At 36.2% G+C, this 25252-nt stretch overlaps 1 protein-coding gene across 3 annotated transcripts in view; it reads right to left on the reverse strand.

Moving 5' to 3' along the window:
• MYT1L (myelin transcription factor 1 like) overlaps window positions 1-24113 on the reverse strand; it is a gene marked incomplete at both ends in the record, with an annotated part of 124509 nt that extends 100396 nt beyond the window's left edge. For all 3 annotated transcript variants that reach the window (XM_079532453.1, XM_079532452.1, XM_079532454.1), the window contains 3 exons: window positions 23481-23543; window positions 23843-23876; window positions 24059-24113. In XM_079532453.1, the coding sequence (XP_079388579.1) occupies window positions 23481-23543; window positions 23843-23876; window positions 24059-24113 (152 nt within the window). The remainder of the gene's footprint in view (window positions 1-23480; window positions 23544-23842; window positions 23877-24058) is intronic.
• Window positions 24114-25252: the final 1139 nt, after the last annotated feature.

The following is a 25252-nucleotide window of genomic DNA, read 5'->3' on the forward strand; positions in this document are numbered from 1 at the left end:
TTACAAGGTATATTACCCTCACTGTAGCTTCTTTAATGCCAGTATCTTTAAGTGGTATTTTCATAAATTCTTGATCTTTATTTCCATAGATGAGAGTAGGCTTAGCCTCAAGAATCCCCAAGATTTCATTTCTTTCTCTTATCATAACTTAGAACAGAATAGAATAGCTTAATTTGGAAGGGACCTGTACATATCACTGAATCCAGCTGTTGGACTGCTTTGCGGCTGCCACAAATTTAAAACATATCATTAAGAGCATTATCCAAATGCCTCTTAAACATGGACAGGCACAGAGCAATGACCACCTATCTACAAACCCTATTTCAGAGTCTAACCTCTCAATAAATAAACTTTTTCTAATGTCTAGTCTGAAACTCCCTTGCACAGCTCTGAGCAATTATCACACATCCTGTCACTAATAAGAAGGAGAAAAGATGAGCACATCCTTCTTCACTTCTGAAGCAGTTGCAGAGAGCAATGAGGTTGCCTCTCAATCTCCCCTTTCCAGATAAGTCAACCCAAGTGTCGTCAGCCTCTCCCCACAGGACATGACTTCATATCCTTTTAGCAGCTTTGTTGTCATTCCCTGGACGCTTTCAAGGACCCTAACTTCTTTTTTTATATTGAGGAGCCCACAACTGCAGACAATATTCAAGATGAAGCTGTACCAACACTAAATATAGTGGGAGAATCACTTCTTTTGATCAGCTGGTATGCTGTGTTTAATGCACCTCAAAACACAGCTTGCCTTCTTGGCTGCCCAGGCATACTGCTGGGACATGTTGAGCCTTCTGTCTGTTAACACTGCCAGAACCTTCTGCTGAGCTGCCCTCCAGGCAGTCATCTCCCAGTCTGTACTTGTGTTTGGCATTACTCCATCTCAAACTCTAGTAGCTATTCTTGTTAAATTTCATGCTGTTGCTGATGGTCCAATGTTCCAACATACCTAAACCCCTCTACAAAGCCTCTGGTCCATCAAGACAATTAACAGTACCTTTCAATTCAGCCTTTTAAAATTTCCAGTAGTCTGGGAACTGGGGAGGAAAACACAGAATAACAACTAGATCTATTCTGAATAGATCTGTTGTTTAATTTTTGCATCTAAATATAACCCCAAGAATTTTAAGGTACAAATTATTAATCAAAGTAAAAAGAAACTGTCAGCACTGTTTTTGGTCATTTGTAATTTTTTTTTTTTAATGCCTTTATGCTTTTTTGCATATTTTTAAAAGTATATGAGAATGAAAGATATTACTCAGGATTTAGGACCCACTGAAAGGGCATAACCAGCAATGGAAATCAGTGCAACTCAGCTGCCTGATCTGCTGTGATGCTGTTATAAATCTGATTAAATAACTATTTGCAACTTAAATATTCAAGTAACGTTATGAAATTGACTTTAGTTTTTCATGTATATACTCTCAGTGTCTTTGTTTGTAGAATTACAAGAGAAATGAACATACATTTTAAGGCTGGGACTGACAATGAAGGACTAAGGAACATGCCACTTTCCCAATGAAATCAGTTATGTCAGGTACTTCTAACTCAGGTTTTGTCCTCTCTTTCACAATTTGTGCTGTTTGTCGTCCATTTTGCCTACAATTCTGTATTTTTTTTTTTTTGCCTGTGTGTGGATTAATAGTTTATAAAGCTACAATTGTATGAACAATTCTCATTAAACCTTTAAAAACTGTCTCTCATAAAACCTTAAAATACTGGAGTCTTCTTCAGCTATAAACCCCATATATGTCATATTTACCTCATATACTACTGACCTCAGAGTCTGTGAGCGTTGAAAAGTTATTATTGAAGTCTTTTCAGAAAGCTGGTAAAGAGGATGCCAGAGCTGGAACCTACTATTCAGCTGCCCTGTTTTCTTTTCCCTTTTTAACCTGTTCTGCTATCAGCCTTTGTTTCATTAATTTTTCAGATTCTGCCTCCAGGACACTTCTCTGTTTCTGGCATTTTCCCTTTGGTCTCTTTGGAGAGCACGCCGAGGGAAAGGAAGCATTCAGTTTCCCAGCAGTCTGTGCCTCATCTGGCTCTGACTTCCTCTCGCAATCACATACTGAGAATACAGTTTCTCTCACTGACCTCTTCTTTCTCATGTATTTGTAAAATCTGTTACTGTTTATCCTTAGAGCACCTGCAATTTTCTCCCCATTTTCAATTTTGTCTTTTGTGATTACTCCCTTGTATACTTATTTTAAGACTTGTTTATCCCTGCTCAAAGCAATGACCTCATTGATTTATCTGCTGTGTATGCCTTTGTCCATTCTCTTTTTTTTTCTCAACGTATTTCCCTCGTCAGCTATGTTTGTCTTATTTTCCCCTCACGCTTCAACTGTCTTAGCTTTCAGTGAAATATCTGTTGGGGCTTTCTGAAATACACTTTTGAATATTCCACACTTCTTGGCTGCATGTCTCAGTCTTTCAGCATCTATCATGAATAATTCTTGTGGAAAGAATGTTGCTGAATTTCATAGCAATAAGCTCCAAGAGAACATATAGATATTAATAATTGAAGAAATAATATATGAATTTAGTTAGAAGATGATTTATGGTATGTTTTTAACTCTCACACGATTTTGCATCATTAAAAAACATAGTGTCACTCTTCGATTGAATACAATTCTTCAACAGAAAATACACATTACTTTCCCAGAGTTGAATTCCTTGATTGCAAATATATTGTTTTAGCAATATAACATTAATTTCAACATAATTAGTATAATTAATATTTTAAAGCCATAACAATTAAAATATCTGATTATATATTGTATAGGACCAGAGAAATGCACAAAATTTTACAAGTCAGATTACTGATTAATATTCTCCTCTAGATTATACGCTACTGCACATATGAAATGTGTGACATAACACCTATATCTGGAGGAAATATTCCTCTAGATAGTCTGTTACCTCCATAGATTAGCAAGGAAGCTTAAAAGACTAATAACAAATGTTAGAAAGTTGGTTTTTTTTTTGTTTTTCAACCTAAAAAGTGTCCTTAGAAACAGTGCTCCCATTGTTTTATTTCATATCATCAATAAATCAGCATTTATTTTAACGTAAAGCATAACATTTGGTAGGTAATAGAACCTAAAAACGTACTATACAGACATCTTCTGAGGTTATCAAAAAGCATTTAATAAAGAATGTAAGTATCTGAAGTGGCACTGAGGTGAAATTTTACCATATACAACTTGAGGAAAGAAAATTAGGAAGCAGACTTCTGCGTAAGGCTACAGGCAGAATGTTTCCAAGGCACTTACATTTATCCTATTGAATACCATAAGCATTACTTTGGTTTGCACTACACAGCTTCCAAATCTGCATGTGTTGACTTTCAAGGTATTCAGAAAAAAAGGTAATTCACAGATAATTCCTCTAACAAATACAGTCTTCAAAGAGTATGCAAACCTAATTAATTTGCATAACACTGCATGCTATTAAATCACCCTCAAAACAATGATCACATTTAGCTTTAAAGGACTTATACTATCAGCTGGTGACAGTTGACCAGAAAATAAGATATTTAGATTCCACCAAATCCTATGTCTTGAACATACACTCCTTGCCTTCCAGGAGGATGCCCTACCCAGCCACATGCTATTCTGAGGAAGAAGTGGTAGCTGTCTCATTGAAGCTGGACCACTGAATTAATAGCAATGAAAGAATCAAAAATTCAGAAGAGATTTACTCCAGCCTAATGATTTGCCTGCTCAACTGCAAGAATAAACTTTTTCAGCTGAGGACAATTTTCTTTTCCCATTTAAATGACTGCTTAAAAGTGTGCCAAGTCACTACAGACAGCTATAACCTGAGCAGACAATGATAACGGAGGAAGTTTTCTTTATAGGAAGTCATTTTATTATCTCTATGCCATATGATCAGGAGACTTCTCTGCCCCCAAAAAATCCAGTGTAGAGCCTAAGTACTATCCTGGAATATGAGAGGTACTGATTCAAATCCAGCACACTAACCAGTAAGATATAGAAGAGAAAATAAGAAAAGCAACAGGTCAAAGCTCAAGAAGGACATATACGTTTTTGAGATGTTGTTTCACAGAGATGGCTAGTTGCAGATTACAAAACAGAGCTAGGACATGTTTTGGTGCTTCCAAGCAGCCAGATTAAAATTACTCTTATTCCGTCTGTAATGAAATCCAATCTAGAGGACTCTGCTTTCCAGGAACCTGCAGGCAGCTGACCCAGACCCTTGAATACTGTTCCAGAATCAGGTACCCTTCTTGGAACCACTGCACTTTAGCATGAAATGCTGCTTGCAGAACAACTGCCCCTCACCTCTGTCTTCCCAGTGGGAATCAGGCACTAATTCAGTCAGTGCATTGGAATATCTACATTACCATCCCCATTTTACATGTTTTGAGATACATAAATATATATATATATATTATTTTATTTTATTTTTTTAAGTGGGACCATGTATGCCTTTACCTACTTAAACTATAAATTCAAAAATGCAATTTAAAATACAGGAATCTCACCTCTGCAGCTATGCTGTACTTCAGGCTTTGCTACCAGCTTCTGCTTCTATTTCAATAGATCAAATTATTATAAGCAGGAAGTGCTTTTTATGTATGAAGTGTCAAAAACCACCATCTTTACTTCCTTAAGTTGTACAGATTAGGCATGTATACAATAGTATTACCGCTAAGTGAAAATCATTAATTTATCTGAACTCGTCTGAACTTGACTTGTACGAGTGAGTGAAATGTACTGCATTCTGTCATCCCCTTCTTCCTTCAAGAATTTCAAATATTTGAATTACTGAAAATTACTGAAACAATTACTGAAAAGTAAGAAAAAATATGGAAGCATTCAGGACTCATAGAATCATCACAGAATCGTAGAATGGCCTGGGTTGAAAAGGACCACAATGATCATCCAGTTCCAACCCCCTGCTACATGCAGGGTCACCAACCACCAGACCAGGCTGCCCAGAGCCACATCCAGCCTGGCCTTGAATGCCTCCAGGGATGGGGCATCCACAGCCTCCTTGGGCAACCTGTTCCAGTGCATCACCACCCTCTGGGTGAAAAAATTCCTCCTAATTTCTAATTTAAACCTCCCCTGTTTCAGTTTAAAACAATTCCCCCTTGTCCTATCATTATCCACCCTTGTAAACAGCTGTTCCCCCTCCTGTTTATAAGTTCCCTTCAAGTTCTGGAAGGCTCTCTATAGGAGAGGAGCATACTGGATCTTAAAAGGTAAAGGTAGCAGATGTGCTATTTACTTCACAGAGCTCTAAACACCTACTAAATCCTTGTGTACCTCAGAGCATTAAAAGCATATGAATAACCTCAAACACACCACAGATCCACTCAGATATGTTATCATTTAACTAAATAAGTACTAAATAATTAGTATCTTTTAAAAAGCATTGCAAAAAGTGTTTAGGACTAATAACACTGGGCAAAAGTAAATGAACCGATTTTTGGAGCTCAAAATTAAAAAGTTTTTTAAGGAGTTCAAGAATCTAAATACATATTTTTAAACAAAACAAAGTGAACTTTTTGATTCAGTTAATACAGAAACAGTAACTTAAGTCAAAGTGAAGATCTTTTATTTATCTGGATCCTATGCATCCTAAATGTTCAGTACCTTTCCACTCTAACTCACTAAGACCTCAAAATGGGGTAACTGAACCACATGATGAAAAGTATCAAATTACTGGAAAATCTGCTCTTTGACCCATCATGAAGATCTCTGCCTATGGAACAAGGAAACTGAACGGAAATTTTGGTTTTGCAATGATTGGCCCACTTAAACAATAGGTTTATTCAATTAGTTGACTCTAATAGCTAGTAAGTGAAAAAAAACAGGGTATAGTGGTGGTGAACAAATATGCAGGAAAAAGCTCAGTTCTGGAGAGCTCATTTAATGCAAGGTGTAAAAAATAAATGTAACAAATCATGAGACTGAAAGCCTATGTGGCAGCATGGGTTAGTAAAGCACATGCTCTGTAGTTGTAAATTATTTAAAAGTATTTATGTAAATAAATCAATATAATATCTGATTGTTCCCGGACTTAGGATGTCACGGATGGGCTTCATCTCTCACCTACCCCTGGGCTGCTAAAATCTAAGTCAATTCCAGTCATCTTAAGCTCCCTTTATAGTCAACTCACAGGAAGTGGAATCTCACCTTTCTTAGACACTTTGAATATCTCCTTCAACTAACAAAATGAGACTTAATGGTGGTTTAACTTACATTTCTACCACTAAGGAACCTGATACATTTGAGAAATCCATCCCATTAGACCCTCTCATTGTTTTTACTATTGTATGTCCATCTCCAACCAAGATAATACTTAGCAGATTTTAAGAACAGGCACCACAATACTTTGTTAAAGAAAAAAAATAAAGCTTACTTCCTTTGCACACCTATTGTATCACTTAACAGGAATAATTCTCCTTCTCTAACACCTATCTTTTGAAGAACACCTGCATGACACATATCAGACAAAGCTGTGGTTGCACTCAAATCCTACAATTACACCCATCTCAACTGTGTTCACGAGCCAAAAGCCACAATGGACTACATCTTATTGCCAGACCTGTGAATATAGGGACTGACCAAAGACACTAGGATAGCACAAGGAAAAGGCTTAATGTCTCATATTGATTCATTAGATGAATGCATATAATCAAGTTTTTCTAAGTGGCTATTGATTCTGAACACTTCAGTGTTTATGTTGCTGTAACCTAAATATGTAAAAATGGAAACACACAAAGCCAGTGACCTTTTCTGCATGAACTCAAAGAACACTGATTTCTGTAATAATGTCAAATTGTAAACTCCACTCCATTCGAGGTTAGATGTCTAAACTGGAATAAAAACACTCTATTTTTTCCACAGATAAAATTGAGGTTGGCTAACTCAAAGTAGTATCTAGAAGCTGCCACGACATCCAGATTTGTGTGCCTCCTGAGTGTTCAACTCAGTGGTAATGACAACTCTGTTTACAAGTAGAGAGCAGGGAAGGTTCCTTTTTCTTCATGATAACAATATAAAATGGGAAAATTTCAGAATCAATCGTTCACCAATTTGAAAGGGTTAGAAAATGCTGCAAGAATGCATCTATCAGCAACAATGGATTTTTACATAGTCACAAGGTTTGAAACTTGGACATTATATGAAACATTTCCATTTCAACAGGTTAAAAGCAATTGCTTTTAAGAAATTCAGCATGCTTTGTTCAAGCAATCACAAATCAAGAGAAATAAACTGCTGGACATCAAAGACAATTCATGTCGTTATACTGTCAATCATTTACCAACATGGCCAGACACACATTAGTACAGTCAACACCCTTAGACACAGACTTGATTGATCATATTAAACAACAACACAACAGGTCAAACTATCATTCCAGCATGAACTTACGTAGAGTAACAAAGTATGCTGTCAGTTATTGTATCTCTAGTGTAAGGCTACTACAATGAGACTGTCAGCTCCTGTTTTCTATCTGAAATGCGCCTTCTGTCATCTCTACATAAAAAAACAACAGCACTGTCTCCCAGCTTCATTTTAAGCAAGAACGACATATGGCACAGAATTAAGAAATACGATACACCCATTTTCCTGTAACTATAGCAGTAAGTATCTTACTTATCCAAAAAGCAAACAGCTAGGGAATATTAAAAAAAAATAATACTGTGGGCCAGCCTTCTAATGCAAGCATGTGTCTATCATCAGTTAACATCTGAAATTATAGGAAAAAAAAAATGACAAAAACCAAACGATACAAGATGCAACCACTTCAGTGCTTATGTACTGGATTCTCACCTCCAGAATAAGCTACAGGACACTGCTCTCTGTATTGCATGGTTGGTAAGGAGTCATTCAAGTGTGAAATATTTTACATTCTGGTTGCTAGAGGATTGAGATGTTTAAATCTTTTTATTTTGAAAAAAGAAAAAAGAATGTGGCTTTCCACAGCACAGACAACATGATTAGTCTAAGACAGAATAGAAATGACAGCATTCCCTGCACTTTACTGCATTATGAAACTGTAGCTATAATTAATTCTCTTCAGAAAAAAATGCATACCATTATTAATATGCATTAATATATTCACAATATGATTATGAAGGAGCTAAAAGGTTAGTCCCTACGTTATCTTTTAAAGATGCCTTTATTCTTGATGTGTTTCACACAGAAACACATGCACACACATACACACAAAAACAAACAAACAAACAAACAAACAAACAAAACAAAAAAAAAATCCACACAATAAAAAAAGATTGGGAAAGATTAAGACCATCTAGTCCAACCATCAACCCAACACCACTGCGCTGTCAGTGCCACATCTACCCTCTTCTTGAAAGCCTCCAGGGACAGTGACTCCTCCACTTCTCTGGGCAGCCTGTTCTAATGGTTTACCCACTCTTTCTGAGGAGACTTTTTCCTGGTCTAGTGGTTGGTAACCCTACCCATGGCAGAGGGGCTGAAACTAGATGACCTTTTCAACCCAGGCCATTCTATGATTCTATGACTCTAATATCCAACCCAAACCTCCCCTAGTACAACTTAAGGCCATCAGCTCTCATTCCCTCTCTCTCTATAGTTACCTGGGAGAAAAGGCTGACTCCCACCTTGCTACAATACTCTTTCAGACAGTTGTAGAGTGATAAGGTCTTCTCTGAGTCTCTTCCAGACAAAACAATCCCAGTTCCCTCAGCTGCTCTTCATAAGACTTGTACTCCAGACTCCTTGTCAGCTGTATTGCCCTTCTTTGTTAAAGATCCAAGGCCTCTTGTGGCCCTCTTGGGCACAGCTATTTCAGTATTATTTAGTTTTCAACTATCGCTGGAGTATCAGCAATTTCTATCAGAGATGCTTTAGAGCAATTCAAGGCTCCTTCTATGCTCACACATTAGTCCTGCCCTAACTTTTGCTCTGCGTGGCAGTAATAGGGTACATTCATCAAGAGACAAAAATATAATGGCTTAAGATTTTCAACACCATAGAAGTAGAGGGCCATTACTGGGGAGCATTATTCTCCCCTCTGAGAAAATGATGCTCCATCCACCTGCCATGACTTACACCTTGAAAGGTGTGTATTTGCTTGTGCTAACAGCCAATCAAAGTAGTCTCCTCCTGCAGCGCACAGAGATTGCTTTGTTGTAGTATCAGAGAGTCCTGCAGGCAGTATTTTTGCTAAGATAGAAGCTCACCTCTCTTGGATAAATTGGTTGAATATTATTGGCAGAATTAAAGAACAAAACTGTCTCTTTGACATTCAGTTCATTTTTTTCTCTCAAAGTTTTATTCATGATTAAAATAATTAGAAATACTCTGATCTAAAAATAAAAGCTTACCTACTGGCTTAATCACCTTACTCCAAAAGCCAGATGCCTAGATACGGGCCTTTCCCTTAAACTAGGCATTTTGATACATCTGATGAAAGGAAAGATGTCCATTCAGGCCAAAAAATTATAATTAAATTCCATCACATTCCAGTCCAGAATAGTGAAGCTTCAACTTGACTCATATCACAATTAAAAAAAAAAAAAATACTACAGTATATAACGTTACTTATTATATCTGACAGTGAATTCTATTAGACTGTAGAAGAGTCTCTGGAGGAAAATGAAAATAGCCTCCCAAGGGAGTGGAAGCCCCACACAGCATGATTTAAATGTGGCAGCTGGGCTGTGGGTGGAAATGGCGGTTTCCATTGAAAATCTGCTGCCAATATACCTCCTATGGCTAGGTTTCACAGGAAAATGAGGCAGTTATCCTTCTCTGAAGATCAGCCATTCGGTTTTAAAGACGAACAGACAGGAAAGGCAGCAAGGATCAGTGAGTGAAAAGAGAAAGGTCCAGAATGACATACTGTCTAGAAACCAAAACGTAAAACTGGGAAATGGCTGGAATAATAAGCATATAGTGAGAATATGGCAAGAAAAGGAATAGATTTTTCAGTTCTAGAAGATGAAAAGCAAGCTTTTAGAACATGTACACCACTTCAGCTTTTAATTACTGGAATACTTTGATGTATTGGATGTTTAAAACTTATGTCTCATTGAAAGGCATTTAGCAATGTGTTAGTCATTTTTAAAAATGGTCCCTACATAATTTGGGGCACAGATCATCAAGGGGAGCAGTTAAATGCCATCAAGCTTAACTTTAAAATACTTAAGTTTCAATGACTAAGTTCCTCACTGAATAAATCACCCAATGGGAACATACAGGTACGTGAGCATAGGAGTCTCTATATTCAGCATGCTGACTGTGGTGTAACTATGCTAGGAAATATGAAGCACCATTAAATGAGCATTGCTGAAATCACTTCACTGTCATGGCTGTAAGTCTGGTCTCTCTAGAGGATTCTTTTAATCACCAACCTAGTTCTTTTTCTCTCTCCTTTTCTGTTCTTTCTAGAAAACCTAAAACTCTCTCCTGTCCACTGCATGGGCAGAAGACAGCCTCATCCTAGCCAGTCTTTACCCACTTTTTAGCAAGATTCTGGTTTGGGAATCAGCATTGTCCTTGTTCCTCAGGCTGATGTAGAAATTGATGGAGTTCATTGCTTCCTAGGTTAGCTGGTCCAGAAAGGGGACATGATGACTACACTATAGAAATCAGAATTGTGCCCTGCATGTTAGGGTGACAGAGAAGGCTTTCTTTCTCTACTGGATCAGGGGATTGTGCTGTAATTATCTGTGGTCTACAAATCTGAAATGTTCTAGCGTGTAAAAAGCACTGAGCTACATAGCTCAGCTAAGCTGGCAGCACCTCTGAGCTTACATAAATGCGCCTTCCATTACCAGTTACTGCACTCAGGATTTTTTTCTTTTACATTTCAGTACCAAAGTTCTCATTAAGTTTTGCTGTGGAGGTTTGTGCTTATATTTTGGTTTAGAAGTGTAAATGCTTTCCATGCAAATCAAATGCAGAAATGTAACGGTAGAACACTTCTCTCATTCTGTAGCAGGTATATGTTCTGAACTGAAGGTGGAATAGGAATCAAAAAATATTTTAGTGTCCATAATACTTAGAAGGAAAGAATGATCTCCATTCTTGGAGATATTCCAAAGCCACCTGAGCACCCTGCTCTCAGTGTCACTGCTTGAGCAGGGGTTGGAGCTGATGGACTCAGAGATCCCTTTCAACCTCAACCACTTTGTGACTCTGTGATGCTGTATGTGCTGTGTAGACATGATGTCACTTCAAGTTCTCAGATACTGTGCTAAAGTATACTGCAATCTAACTAGCAGGTTATTTTTTCCTGTCTGTGAATCAGAAAATGGTAAATTTCATTATAGCTTAATAAACAGGAACTGTGATGTCATGCCCGTTCTTCATAACAGCCAACATTTTTTTGTTTTCTTGGGGAGTTCTTGATTTTACAGACTTCTAGATCAGAAACACAGTCATTTCGGTTTGAACAGACCTTCAAATCACCAAAACAAACATAAACTAGACTAAGCACATCTCATGTAAGAGGAAAAAAATCTAGTCCTGTTTAAGCAAAAGATCTGTTTAATCCATAGTACACACAGAAAAGTAGGGGAAAAAAAAATCTTACTACCAAATTTAATTAACCATGATTGTTCTGATGTGTTTCTACCCAAGCAGTCCAGTAGAGCATGATTTCTAAATCTGACTGACAGCTATTATTTTCAATGAACGATCACAATTATAGTAGATAGAAATACTGAATGCTTTCCCCATTTTATAGTTCTGCTTAAATACTAACATTTTAAACAAGTTAGTCAATGCCATTTTAACTGTTCAGTCCTTCCTCCTACATCCTGTTAAAAAGCAAGCAATATTCATGTTAATAAGGAAGCCTGATTTCTAAGATATGAAGTCAAAAAAGTAGTCAGATTTTATTTGTATTCTTTCTAAAATGGTATTTGTTTTATAATTCTGACTCAATTCCTGAGTCTGTCTTTCTGTGTGATTTCTTAAAGTCTCTTTTTAAGTCACGAGTTAAGCAAAGCCAGGGCACGTCAGTTCTGAGTGTGTCAGTATATCCAAAGAACACTGAGGTGCTGCAGAGACAGTGCTATGACTCAGAAAGTAATAGACTTTCCTTGCCAGTAGCACTGAAAGAAATTTTTAGCTCACCATTGAGGAAGGGACAGAAGACCATAATGATAGAAATACCTTATACTGCATGAAATTAAAAAGGGCTAAGTGTCTGTGGTTTAGGAACCAGAAGTGTTAATTCCAGTCCTTCTTGAAATTAAGTCATGCAATTACATTGTCAGAGTTATTTCTACATTTTCAGAGGGGCAACCTCTTCTGTTTTTTTCCTAAGCTTTTTCTTTTCCAAAGTTGCTATGACCAGTCCTGAGTCAATGTGTTATTGCAAATAAATTTCAACATCATAAGAAATACGGCCCTTGGTGTCATTTGAGATAGAATACTTAACATCACAAGATACATTGAGGCTATTGTGTTAACATTTGTGAATTGATTTCAAATTAACAGTTCAAAAAGCTTTATAATGATAAAATATAGTTCTTGTAATGCTGGATGTCTGCAGAGCAGCCATCCATCTACTTAGGAATTTTTATCTTCTATTTCCCTTCACAAGTAGAGGACATCTAGAGAATTCTATGAGAAATAGGCTTCAAAAATAGACCACACTTTTTCTTAGTGTGGTCACCAGTAACACACAAATATCTGTAAGACTCACATCTTAGACTGCATTTATCACATATGTCACGACATACTCTTGTTGAAATGACTGTCTGCTTGTCCTTTTCTCCTGAAATAGCTCTTACAGTTATTAAGAAGCAAGATACAATTAATCCTAATTGATGATCTTAGAAAATACCATTACCAAGCAAGTCCTATGCATTAAAGATGCACCATCATGTCTAGGACATGCTTACTGTCACTTCTGATACTCAGAAACAAATACTTATTTGTTAATATTTGTATAAATGAACTTTTAATATGAGATGGATGGACTAATGTAAAAAGCACTGGAGTAGAATTCAGAGGCATGACTCAACTTCTGGCTGTGACGCAGATTCATCATGTGGTAGCAGAGTCACGAACTGCTATTTACCAAGGGAATTATTACAGCTCTGTTTCTACGCAGAGCTGCACAGTGGAATTCTAACATCCCAGCGAAGTATGCATGCTCTTTGCCTATTTGGGGAAATATAAGCACTTACCACACAGAAGAATTTGGATGCAGAATTTGGAATGGAGGAAGCTATTTCCTATACTGGGGAATTTCCACTCATAGTGGAAGTATCTTAAGCCTTCCTTTTGTTCTTACAGAAGCAGATGAATTCAGATGAATTTTCAGTAAGAGATCATCAGAGAGGGAATCTCAACCTTAACCATTATGTAATATGAAGCATATAGGAATGTGTGAGAAATTGGTGTTTACTAGTTTACTATCTTTTTTTTTTTTTTTTTTTTTTGCTAGTGGTAACTGATGCTTCATTTTACACATCAAAAAAGACTGCTTGTTCAGAAGGTTGTAGCAGTCTGCACTGAGAGCGCCCACTAATGCTTCATATAAGAGACAACATTTACATGATCTTTACTGCCTGTGTAGACTGAATTCTATTTCTCTTTAAAATCGCTTTCTGTCTTCTATGTGAAGTACTAATGCTGGGTCTGGAATTAGGGCTCTCTATTCTCAGTGTTACAAAACTCTTTCCTTTCTTTTTTGGATGCATTTTTGTCCATAAAACAAAAGCAGATGAAGAACATCAGGTAAAAATTCATCCTGACATACTAACATTCTTCACAGTAAACAGAAGTTTTTCTATTAAGTTCTATCTTATTTATAAGGAATAAAATAGCGAGTGGCGTTTTTACAGATCAAAAATTGGACGTTTTTGAAAAACTACACTGGAACAATCAGATACACAATTAGAGATATAATAATTATGCTTAGGATGCAATATCAAGTATGTATCAGGATGCCCATATAAACGTTTCTTAGCAGCACATTAGAAATTTTGAGAAGTTTAATCTTACAGTATAGTTCTATAAGTCTATAGTTACACATCTGCTTCGACTTCAGAGTGAGACACAAAATAAGAGAGGGAATTTGAGGGTCCTCATTTTGGACTGGGTGACTTAAAGGTGAAGTGAAATGCATGACGGCTTTTAGCTTTAGCCTTTATTCTGAACACTTACTCCCTGTTTGCAAAACAGATACGATTTTCCCCTGGAGACATTACGAGGATGAAAATATGCAGGTGCATATTACAGGTGGATTTCTTCAACAAGTATCAGCTGAAGAGAAATCATTTGTTCACTATTTGTTCATACAATTTACTGCCCAACTCATTACTTTAAATTAAAAAAAAAAAAATTAAAAAATGAAGGCAGAAGTATCTGTTTCATGTCCCGTGCATCTGAACCTTAAGATTTAAAGCCAACTGCTTTAAGAGGCTGACACTGGCTCTAAATGTCAACCATATCCTGTCCTATCTCATTTAGCTTTGCAACATTACAAATTTTACGAAAAATCATTGATTTAACACACAAGCTTGAATTCAGCCACAGGAATATTTACGGCATTATACCACTTCCCCATATGTACCATTCGTCCTCAAAGTGCAGCACTGCTGATTCCTGAAAATTGCAAAAAGGCATAAAGTTCTGTAATCCCTTTCCATGTAATCAGCCAATTTCAAAATTTGCCTGGGAAGGTGATTCAGGTGAGTAGCCAGGAAACTGATATGGTAGGTCTACTCATCTGGTTAAAGCAATTAGATTTTACAGAGTCCTGAGCTGTATAGTGCTGAAGATGTCGTCAAGAGATATTTAACCTCTGGGCATTTGACTTTGTACAGTGGATATATTTACTTAGATTTATTATTATCAAAGATGTCTCAGGAGTACCTCTCCTTTCCCTGTCCTGAGCTGACACTATGAGAAGCAGTACTTCATACCAACCACTAATAAGAAGTGAAGTCTTTGAAAGAACTGTCTCAACTTATTGAAGAACTTCAATGCAAGTCTTTAAAGATATATCAGTGTATTTTTAGGAAAACAAAACAAAACAAACAAAAACCCTAGAAGCACTATTCTTTATTGGCTTTTTCCTCTAAGTGTGTTTTTATTCTCTTACTTCTTCACTTTTTTATGCCTCATTTCCCTCCTTTATCACAGAATCAAAGCATTGATAAGGTTGGCAGGGACGTCTGGGTCCATCTGGCTCAACCTCTGCTCAGGCAGGGATGCACAGCACCAGGAATAAGCAACTTTTGAAGATCTCCAAAGAGGAGACAACACACCCTCTCTGAGCAGTTTGTGCCAATGCTCTGCTAGCATGGTCTACTGATTAAGACCATTCAGAAGGTAGATAGACCTTCATTTCTGGTTTCCTTGTATTATAGTAAGTTTCTTGATTTCTTGTAATCTTTACATCCTCTTGTTACTCCAGGTAATACCACAGTGTCTGCTCTCTTGAAAGAAATATCTTTTACTACTATGACCCTGCCAATTTTTAATGATTCTGGCAAAATTCAGGTAATTCTGACTGGGGTGGAGAATAAGGTTTTAGGGCAGTGGTATTATTAGGTAGCATGCTTCCACCAATGGATAATTTTTTTTCCAAGTCATCTATGTTAGCCATATTATTGTGGACATTGGATCAAAGAACAAAATCAATTTTCCTGTCTACCCAGCTGCCAGTAGACATCAGTCTTTCTCCTGCCCCCAAAACCTTGACTTGAGAATTTTCCATCTACACCATTTCCCAATGACACAACAGCTGCTCAGAAAAACATGCTGATAAGGAGGATATAGGCTGTTCCACAGGACCCAAAGCCCAGAGCACAAAGCTACTCATGACTTTTCTGGTTTAGTGTAAGGCTAGTAACTATGACTGTGTCATCCCTAAAATACACAAAAACAAACAGATGCCTTAAATACTCTGAGCTTTTTAAATCTCAGAGTCAGTATTATTACAGAAATACGTGAGGAATAAATTCACAGAATAGGAAGAAGTAATTCACAAAATTTGGAATAGGGGAACTGGAGCTGTTTCTAAATGTAAAATTGCTGTATCATTACAAATCAGTTATTTTTTCTCTATCTTACAGAAAAAGGTTTTTATCCAGAAAGTATGAAGTTAGAATTCTCCTGATGTCAATGCTCGCTTAAGGGCCTTCATTTAAATACCAGATAAATACAAGAGACAGAGTTTTGGGCCCCATATATGCTTCTTTCTTTACATCTTAAGATGCTTGAAATTCTCTCTTTGTTTACAAGTGGAGCAACAGATGTATATGTAGATGAAATGTGAGTAAACTCTGTAGATCCTGTTTCATCAAGAAAAACACAAATTATTCAAGTAATTTATCTGCTAGGAGAACAAAATAATCTTAGCAGGCCAACTAAATAAATTTCCCATAGGCAAAAGAAAAATGTATATAGTACTCCCAAGATCTTCCTGAGGAAATTGATCTCCCCAGTACTACTGCGTGATCTTAAAATAATAATAATAAACAACAAAAAAAAAGAAATTTATTCCTGCATAGTTTTCATTTACTTTGTGGTTCACAGTGAAACCTCAAAGTAGACCTTACCACAGAAAACACTTCAGTTGCAAGTGGACTGCTGCATAAGCATTCTCAGCACCCACCACTTCAATACCATTTCAGCAGCATATGAGCCTAGGGACCCACAGCAGAAAGCTCATCCAAAACCTGCTGTTTGCTGTCACTGTACATTTGGGGCAACACTCCCCTGCCTTTCATTTTTATTATTCCCCCTTTTATTAGGCTAGTACTCCTGGCACACGAAGATCTGGAAACTTCCTGCCACTGAAATTGCTATTCCTAATCCAGAAGGTTCTATGAGGAATTAAGCAGTGGCTCTTTTGTATTGGAAACTTTAGACAATGGCTGCTAGCATGCAGAGCCACACACCAATTGCTGGTGTACATCTGGTTGATATTTCAGACCCAACTTTGTACCTTCCTAATCATTAATCAACAATCAGACAAAGAATATATTGCCGAATCCAGACAGCAGCCAATACAGATCTCTAATACATTATGGATTCTCTGTCAGCACATTTATTTATTGTTTGCAGTGTTCTGCTTGAAAATCCCCATGCTCTTTATTTTATTTATTTGTTTATTTATTTATTTTGCTCTTGCTGGATTTAACAAAGCGATGAAGCTCCATTTATTAACCTTTTTTTTTTTTTTTTTTTTTTTAACAAATTCTGAACGGTGAATTACATTACGTAAATGAAAGAATGAAATTGCCTGAGTACGTTATTATCCTCAGGTAAATATTTTGTAGATCATTTTATCATTATTTAACGTTATATTAAAGCTTGTCTCTCAGCTGAGAGGGAAATAAATATACATTTGTCGACACTTCCAGTATTCAGTGGGATTTTTCACAGTACCATAAAGGCAAGAAACAATAAGGACCTCATTGTTTTGTGGTTAGGTTTTAACATAAATGCATCAGTGGACCTCGGGTTCTGCCCATCATGCAACCGTGCTCTACTATCACATTAATGTTAAAATATCTATGTCCCCGTTTCTGATTTATAATATCATTGACAAATACTAAAAAGGACAAGCATGCCATAAAGTTTATGGATGGAGTGATGGCATGCACAATGATATCCTCATAAAGAATAAACGGGGAAAAGTTATTTATTCTTGTGGATTCAAGAGCTAAAATACAGATAGACTGGCTGCGTGCAAAGAATTTTTCATAAATATCCCACAGTGCACCCTGTTGTACAGCAGCCATACATTAATTAGAGCATTCAGCAGACACTGCAATGTGTTACACTCACCCAAGTGAATCTTCATTTTTCACATGCAGGGCCTTACTAATTAAAATCAGCTTTGCAATTAAATGTGGAAAATTGTGTTAAACTTTCAAGCATGGTTTAGAAAAAAATGCACTTATTTTTAGGGTATTTTATTTTGATGCAAATGAATTTTCCATCAAAGTGAGACTAGTAAAAGGGAGGTATGAGGATTTCTCTTTTTTGTATTATAGATGCTCCTCTCAGTTGCAAGTTGCAATGCTCCACTATCTCTCTGCCAGTACCTGGCCCTGTTCCAATGCTTTTAGTGAGTGCTATCTGTCAAGGCATGAATAATACAGCCCCTAGGCTGTCGGCAGAATTCAAATGAGGCATACATCAGGAAGCAAGCACTCGACTTTAGCTCCAGAACATGCTCCTGTGAAGACAGGCAATTATTCACCCACGGCTGCAGCCATGGCAATCAAACTGGTGGGTGAAAAGGTATATGAAACGAAAAAATTTGAATAAGAAATATGGCACAACAAGTCAGAGAAATTCAATAATTTTCTAATAAGAGAGAGACATTTCAGCCTTTTAATTTTGAAGTTTGGGAGTCGAAATTATTTCTCTCACTCTGTTCTAAAATATAGATGACTTAACTATGGTATATAATGCCAACGTAATACATACAAGGGTGTGGGGAAATTTTCATGATCAGAAGAATGCTAAACTCTAAGGTATTTATAGATTTAAATAAATCTGTTGTATCGAGTGTCAAATCTCATGCTCAAATATTAAAAGACAATCAAAACAATTTTGCCTGCATAATGTAATACATAGAAACATATGGCCTCAAAAAGCAACAAAGAAATGGCTGATCTCAAGGCATTTATTGGTAAAGTAAAACACAATACAACCTATAAGGCTGGGGACAATTCATATACTATAGAGCCAGGCATTATTCTCCTCTCCTCACTTTTGAGACTTGCTTTTTTTCACCACAGAGATTAATGAAAAAAAAATCCTGTGCAAATGCAATATGAGTGGAAGACAAGTTGTGGACAATTTTTTTCGTAGATGAAACCTATAAGTTGCATTATTTCATCTGAATTCCTATTTTCATCAAATTGAAATTCATTATATAGTGAGAGCTCTATCGGTATTTCCATTTTAAATTTGAAGGATGTGTCATTTGACCCTACTAATTCATTCTTCACTTAAATTTGATACATAATATTTCAGAATAAAATTTCAGACAATGGTTCTTATCTGTTTTCAAATTCTCACTTATAGAAAGTATGTGCATTAAAAGAATCCTAAATTAATACATACAGTTCTACATACCAGCTTAAGATTCTTTTTAGGGATCCCATTTATTAAAATGTGTTTTCTTCTGAGGAATGCCATATTTTGCAAGTGATTAGTCCATTAAAGAATTTAATTGCTTTTGTTACTGGAAAAATAGCTTAAACAACGTTAAGAAGCTTTTAAAATAGTCCACTGCATGTAATTAGTTTCGGTTTTGTTTTTTTTTTTTTTTTTTTAGTGGAAACTAGTTATAATTTTTACAGTCTATTTACATGAAAAACCTTAAGCATCTATTGGATACACAATGTGTTGTTTACTTAAAAAAAGTAATGCTAAGTTCATCACAACATGGTAGTATGCAGTGCTTACAAAGCCACCACTCTCATCTACTTGGTAAATAACAGGCCATAGTTGGTGCTCAGTTACTTTAGAGAACCTATGGATTTTCTACCTGCGTAACTTGGGCACAAAGTTGGACTTGCTTTTACATTTGTATTAGTATACACAGAACATGAATCCTTTTGTCTTTGAAGCTGAGCAATGAAACTGGCCATGTTTCTTCTAATTGCAATGCAAGAACACTCAAATCTTAATTTTTTTTCTTTAGACATTTAGCTGACAGACATCCCAAACACAGTGCTGAGAGCACGGTCCAAATGGGCAATGTTCAACTGCAATATACTGAGGTGGGCTGATCACAGCTAAAAGTATTCAAAGGATCTGGAACACATTTATTGTCCAAAAATAATATACAGCTTGGGAAGTGCAAGAGAGCTGTTCATTATCATGCCACTCTCCACAGTGGACCTGGAGAGCTACTAAGGAAATAAAATAAACAGTATTAGGAGTATGGTCCAGGGAGAAACTCTGCTTTTCACTCCTAAGATCGGAATTCTTTTCTTGTCTCCACAATTAACTGAATGTGTCCACGCCTCCCTCTCTCCCTTCCTCCCTTCCTCACATATCTTCCACAACTCATGCCTTTCTTGTTGCTTTCTCCCACAAAGACAAGCCTTTCTTTAACAGCATATTGTAGTTGATATTAGCTACCTGGAAACAAATGATATTTGTGTAAAGTACAACATTGAGGCACTGACTCTTGCTGTGCATCCCAGCCAGTGCTGGAGAATCCATGGTCCTTCAAGTTTCTAGGTATTACTAAAATGGAAAAATGATAAGATTGCTCTTAAGACACCAATTTTGAGCATTTTCCTTAATGCCCAAACCTGGGATGCTTTCTGAGCTTTGTATGTAGTCATTTGGGAGAAATGCTTCCTCCAAGTTAATTTTAAAGATGCTAGCATCTTGCATTTAAAACTGCCCAGAAGAGCAGCTTGTCCATCTTAGCTGACTTGATAGCATGCCCAATTAGCAAACTAAATTAAGCACTGCACTTAAGAGCTAAGAGTATTCACTGTCATGCAATGTTTAATTTTACAGTAAGATCTTCTAAAAAAAAATCCAAAAAGATGGAAATGATGCAATAAGCCACTGACACTCTTATCCTATCCTAGAACCAGCCTTGCGTTTTGCACCTCAATGGCTTATAAGGCCTGCTTGTTTCCTTGGCAAAGTCTAGCACTGCACAGTTATGGTGTAGATTTGTGAACTTGTCAGCAGCCCATTCATAATTAATTTCATAATGAAACATTGATAAAACTCTCCTTTGACTTCTACTTGATATTTTCTCAGCAGAACAATGTCTCATCCCTAAATTTGCCTGAAAATTTGAAAGGATCTTTTTGTTTCAGTTGAAGTTTAAGGTAGCATCTGAACATTGTTTTCACTGTAATATTGGTAATACAAAGATAAAATTCTATTAACAAAAATAAATTGAAAACATAACAAAACCAAAAATTCCAGAGAATTCATGATGTTATTTAAAAAACCCTCCAAACAGAATAATGTTAGAGAGCCCTGACTGCATCTAGTGAAAGCAAATACATTTCATTTCTTATAAAGAGTTAGTCTGATATTGTGAATGGAAAAGTCTTAACCTCATTAACCTCATGCTCCACGGGCCTAAATGGAATTGAGTTAGGCAGCACCTGAGTGCATAAAATTTATAAGATAGTCTGATTTCTTTGGAAGAAATGTTGGAGGGTCTTTCCCACCCAAATAGAAAATTAGAAGAAAAAAAAATTCTTTCAAAAATGTTCAAAAACTCTAAATTACTAGGTAATTTTACTAGAAAAAAAAAAAATTGCTGTTTCAGGAAATAGGTGCGTTGTATGCCTCAACAAATAATTTTTGTTTTTACACTAAATGAGACATACATTAGTTACATATATTTTGATTAGTGGAATGGCAATCAGAGTGGTAAGAAAACAATTTAAAAAATCTTAAGAATTCATAAGAAGAAAATAATTTCTGATATATTTCCAATTTTTTTTTTTTCTACATTCACCCTAAAATTTCACTTAATTAACAGTTCTAAGATTCTATCTGTTTGTGTACTGGCAAAGAAGAATCATGTTAAGAAAACAAAGTATGGAATTGATGCCTCAAGACTGCCTGTAATCCTTTCCAACCTTGTATCTTTCCCTTCTTTCTACCCCCCAAAAAACTGATATCAGACAAACACAATTGAAAGTTAGAGTAATTCAGAAAAAAAGTTAGATTTTTTTTTTAAGCTAAGAAATTTTGTTCTGTGTGGTTACAAAATTATTGGTTTTGAAAACAGCGTGCAAATCCCATGAAGCATAAAGAAATGAATGTAGTCACAATCTTGTAACTAGAAAGGACATTATAATCATGTAATTTAACTGCTAGCTCTTCGTGAAATTTCTGAAGGAAGAGAAGGATTTGGTGCCATTCATTAATTACTGATGAAGCTTGCATTTACACGAATAAAATGGAGAAAGAAAAACATGGTTTGAAATGAGAAATCACTATAGTTTCAAAAAGAGTGGTTTTGGCTATATATGTATCAGTGCTCCAATGTAACCAAAATCCTTCAAACTATCACAAAAATATTATGATTGAAAAAAGGATTAACAAAATAAATCTAAATAAAAATATTTAATGCTTCATATTTTAGAAATGTAATTCAAAATATTTTTAGTATCTGGCACTTCCATTTCTTGTTTCAATTTTTTAAGTATTTTCTTGATTTGTCCCTATGCTTCATTCATTGTTAACACCGAGTGGACTGATATCTCACTATTTTGCATTTTTCAGAATAGGATACAACAGGATAGGACAAGATAAAACAGGATAGAACAGAACAGAAGTTGGAAGGAACCTACGAGTATCATCACGTCCAACTGCATAATTTCCATTTAATTCATAAAATGCATGTATCATCTCTCAAATTTGGTGCTAAATATGCATTCTAGTAAGTGTAAACACCACGAATGCTTTAAAATCTGAATAAGTTGATAGTAAAAAAGTCGTACCAGGAGAATTTAACAGTAGTTTGAACACATTTATCTTCACATGGCCAAAATGTCAGCCACTTAAAACAGTCTGCTGTATAAAATACGTTAAATGAAATGCACTGCAAACAAGAAAAATTAACATGTCCTCTAGCTTAAACGTTGATATTTTTTTCAAAATAATACATGAAGGATTTAGAAAATGAATGTTTCTTTATACAGACATACAAGACAATATTGAACATTCCTACTGCAGATAAATTTAAATATTGAGTTGTAAATTAATTTGAAGCACATGTACACACGTATAACATTACGCTATTAACATAATTATATTATTAACAGTAAATGGTTAAACATATTTTCCTAATGGAGATCTCTCCACGTATCATAGTTCAGAATCTCAAGTATATCTATAAGTATAGTGTAATATTTGAATCCATAGGTCTTATTATCAATGATTTTGTCTTCAGCTTTTGACCTTTGAACTTAACCCAATCATCAAACGCGCCGTGTTCAGAAGCTTTCATTTACTTATGAAATTCATTAAATAACAGAAATCACAATGGCACCAACATGTCAGCAAGGCCAAATTTTACTTTGCAACATATGAGCTGCATGAAAAAATTGAGAGAAGACTGAAAACAAGAACAAGATTCCTCAAGCAAAAACTTGGTTTAGGTTTACGTGTGAAATTCACCTCCATGGTTAAGATGGACAGAGTGGTCCTGTGAGTATTGTAAGAGGGCTTAGGACCTGACCTCATTTGCATTTGTAAAGTTTTTAATTTATGTGATGCTTATGCTTGGTAGAAATTTCAAAGGTTTTAAATAACACAGTGCAAAAAAGACAAATAAAAAGCACTGCTTAAAGCAAACAAAAAAAAAAAGGGGAGAGAAAAAATATATGAATCCAGACAGATTCTAGGTCTAATTTCAAATTTTTATCATTGTTTGGTTTATCAAGGTCATGCCAGCTGACTTGTTTTCATGCCAACTGACTTGTTTACCAAATCTCTTCAATAATTATGAAAAATTACAGATATTACCTTCTGTGCCTAGCATATTTGCCACTAACATGACCACTGCCATCACAGCCAGGCGTGGGACAGCTGCAAAAGGGAGAGTATTAATTATAAAGGTGCGGGCGTGCTGCAGAAAAATTATACTAAAAGCAGGCAGGAGGTTTTACAGAAATGGAGGGCAACAAAGACAGAGAAAGAAATCAAATAACTGAAGGGAAAAAAAAAGAGGGGATGCTTTTTATTAGCAAGTCTCGAGGGAATTAATTTCATCAGTGCAGCAGGGCATGAGCAAACCACCAATGAACTTGAAAGTGCATTATACCCATTAAAAGGCATGAATTTTCTAAATTGCTAATGGGGATACATTTTACACTCAGAGCACTAACCTGAACAGCTCTTGTATGGCTGGTTCCACGGGAACTGCAGAGAGATGGAAAATATATAAAGATTTATCATCTATTACAAGTACCCCTCTTCTACAGAAAATTACCAGAAAGGTTGTGTAAAAGCAAGGGTCAGAATGAATCGTGCTAAGAGATTCTGGACAATGAAGGTCACCCTGAGCGGGGGCCTTGAGTGATTTACTGAAGCAGGAGACATACCTCGAACACCTTTGGAGCGTGTGCGATGGCGCTTCTCGTCTGCATCCACCTCCATCTGGGAATAGATTAGCAGGCAGTCAATGTTCTTATCCTGCATGCACAGACTATCAATGCACAGACTGATACAGTCTCTCACACAATTTATTGACACTATTTTAATTCCATTTTATCCCGTAAGGGAAAGTCCACCTTACAAAGGATTTTTTGGATCTTTGCGTTTGTTTAAAAACAGAAAATGCAGTAATTTCTGCTTTAATCAGTCCATTTGCATGCCCTGATTTCATAGCACATTTTATGCAACAAATTGCTAGTTCTTCCTTTCTAAAGGGTATTTCTAACAGAGAGCCTCGGTAACACCCTTATTTTGAAACAAGGGCACAAAAGATTCCTATATAGTTTAAAGTTAAAAGCCAATGGGTCCCACACTATGGGTTGCTTTCTAACCAAATACGTTGCATTGTGAGAGGAAAGAACAGCGACCGAAAAGGAGATAAAGAGTCATCATTAGAACTTCACGGATTTCTTGTCTGTTTGTATAGCGCTATGACCTTTGCAATGTTTCATTGTTTAGATATGTATTTCCAGATTCAGGAATGTGCTCACTCAATAAAAACGTTTAAATCTTTACCTTCATTTTATAAACACTGTTCCTATCAGACATGACTCCTTTTGCAGTGATAAATACACAGAAATCTTAAATCTTTCCCAGGTAGGGGCAGGGCTGCTGATTAGAGCTGAAAGCATAAACATTGATCTGTAGTAGTCACAATAGGGCCAAAATAGGATTTTCCTGATCTTCACATACTGTTGTCACTAGATTTTCAAAGGTGAAATTGCACAGGCTTAGTAGTGTTTATAATATTGTACAATGCAAGCAGATTGCACTGAATTCTGTTAAGAGACCATGTCCCTGAAAATCTATGCGATATCTGCATTACCAGCTACTTTGCATGCAGAAAAAATGGGACGGCAAAATGGATCTGTGGTAGTTTATACATAGAGATGATATTAAAAAGGTCAGGAAGCACAGGCACTGACCTTGTGGCTCTGGTTCTCTCAGGAAAAAAATAAAAACAAGTAGCAGTTTAGAGCTCCCTCAACTTATTGTATCACAGGGAAAGAGCCAAAGCAATAAAACTTGTGGGTGGCAGGCGTTTAGCAGAAAGAAAGGACCACTTCCACAAGATTCTGTGC

Source organism: Tetrao urogallus (genome assembly GCF_951394365.1).
Source record: "Tetrao urogallus genome assembly, chromosome: 2".
Taxonomy (NCBI): Eukaryota; Metazoa; Chordata; class Aves; order Galliformes; family Phasianidae; genus Tetrao; species Tetrao urogallus.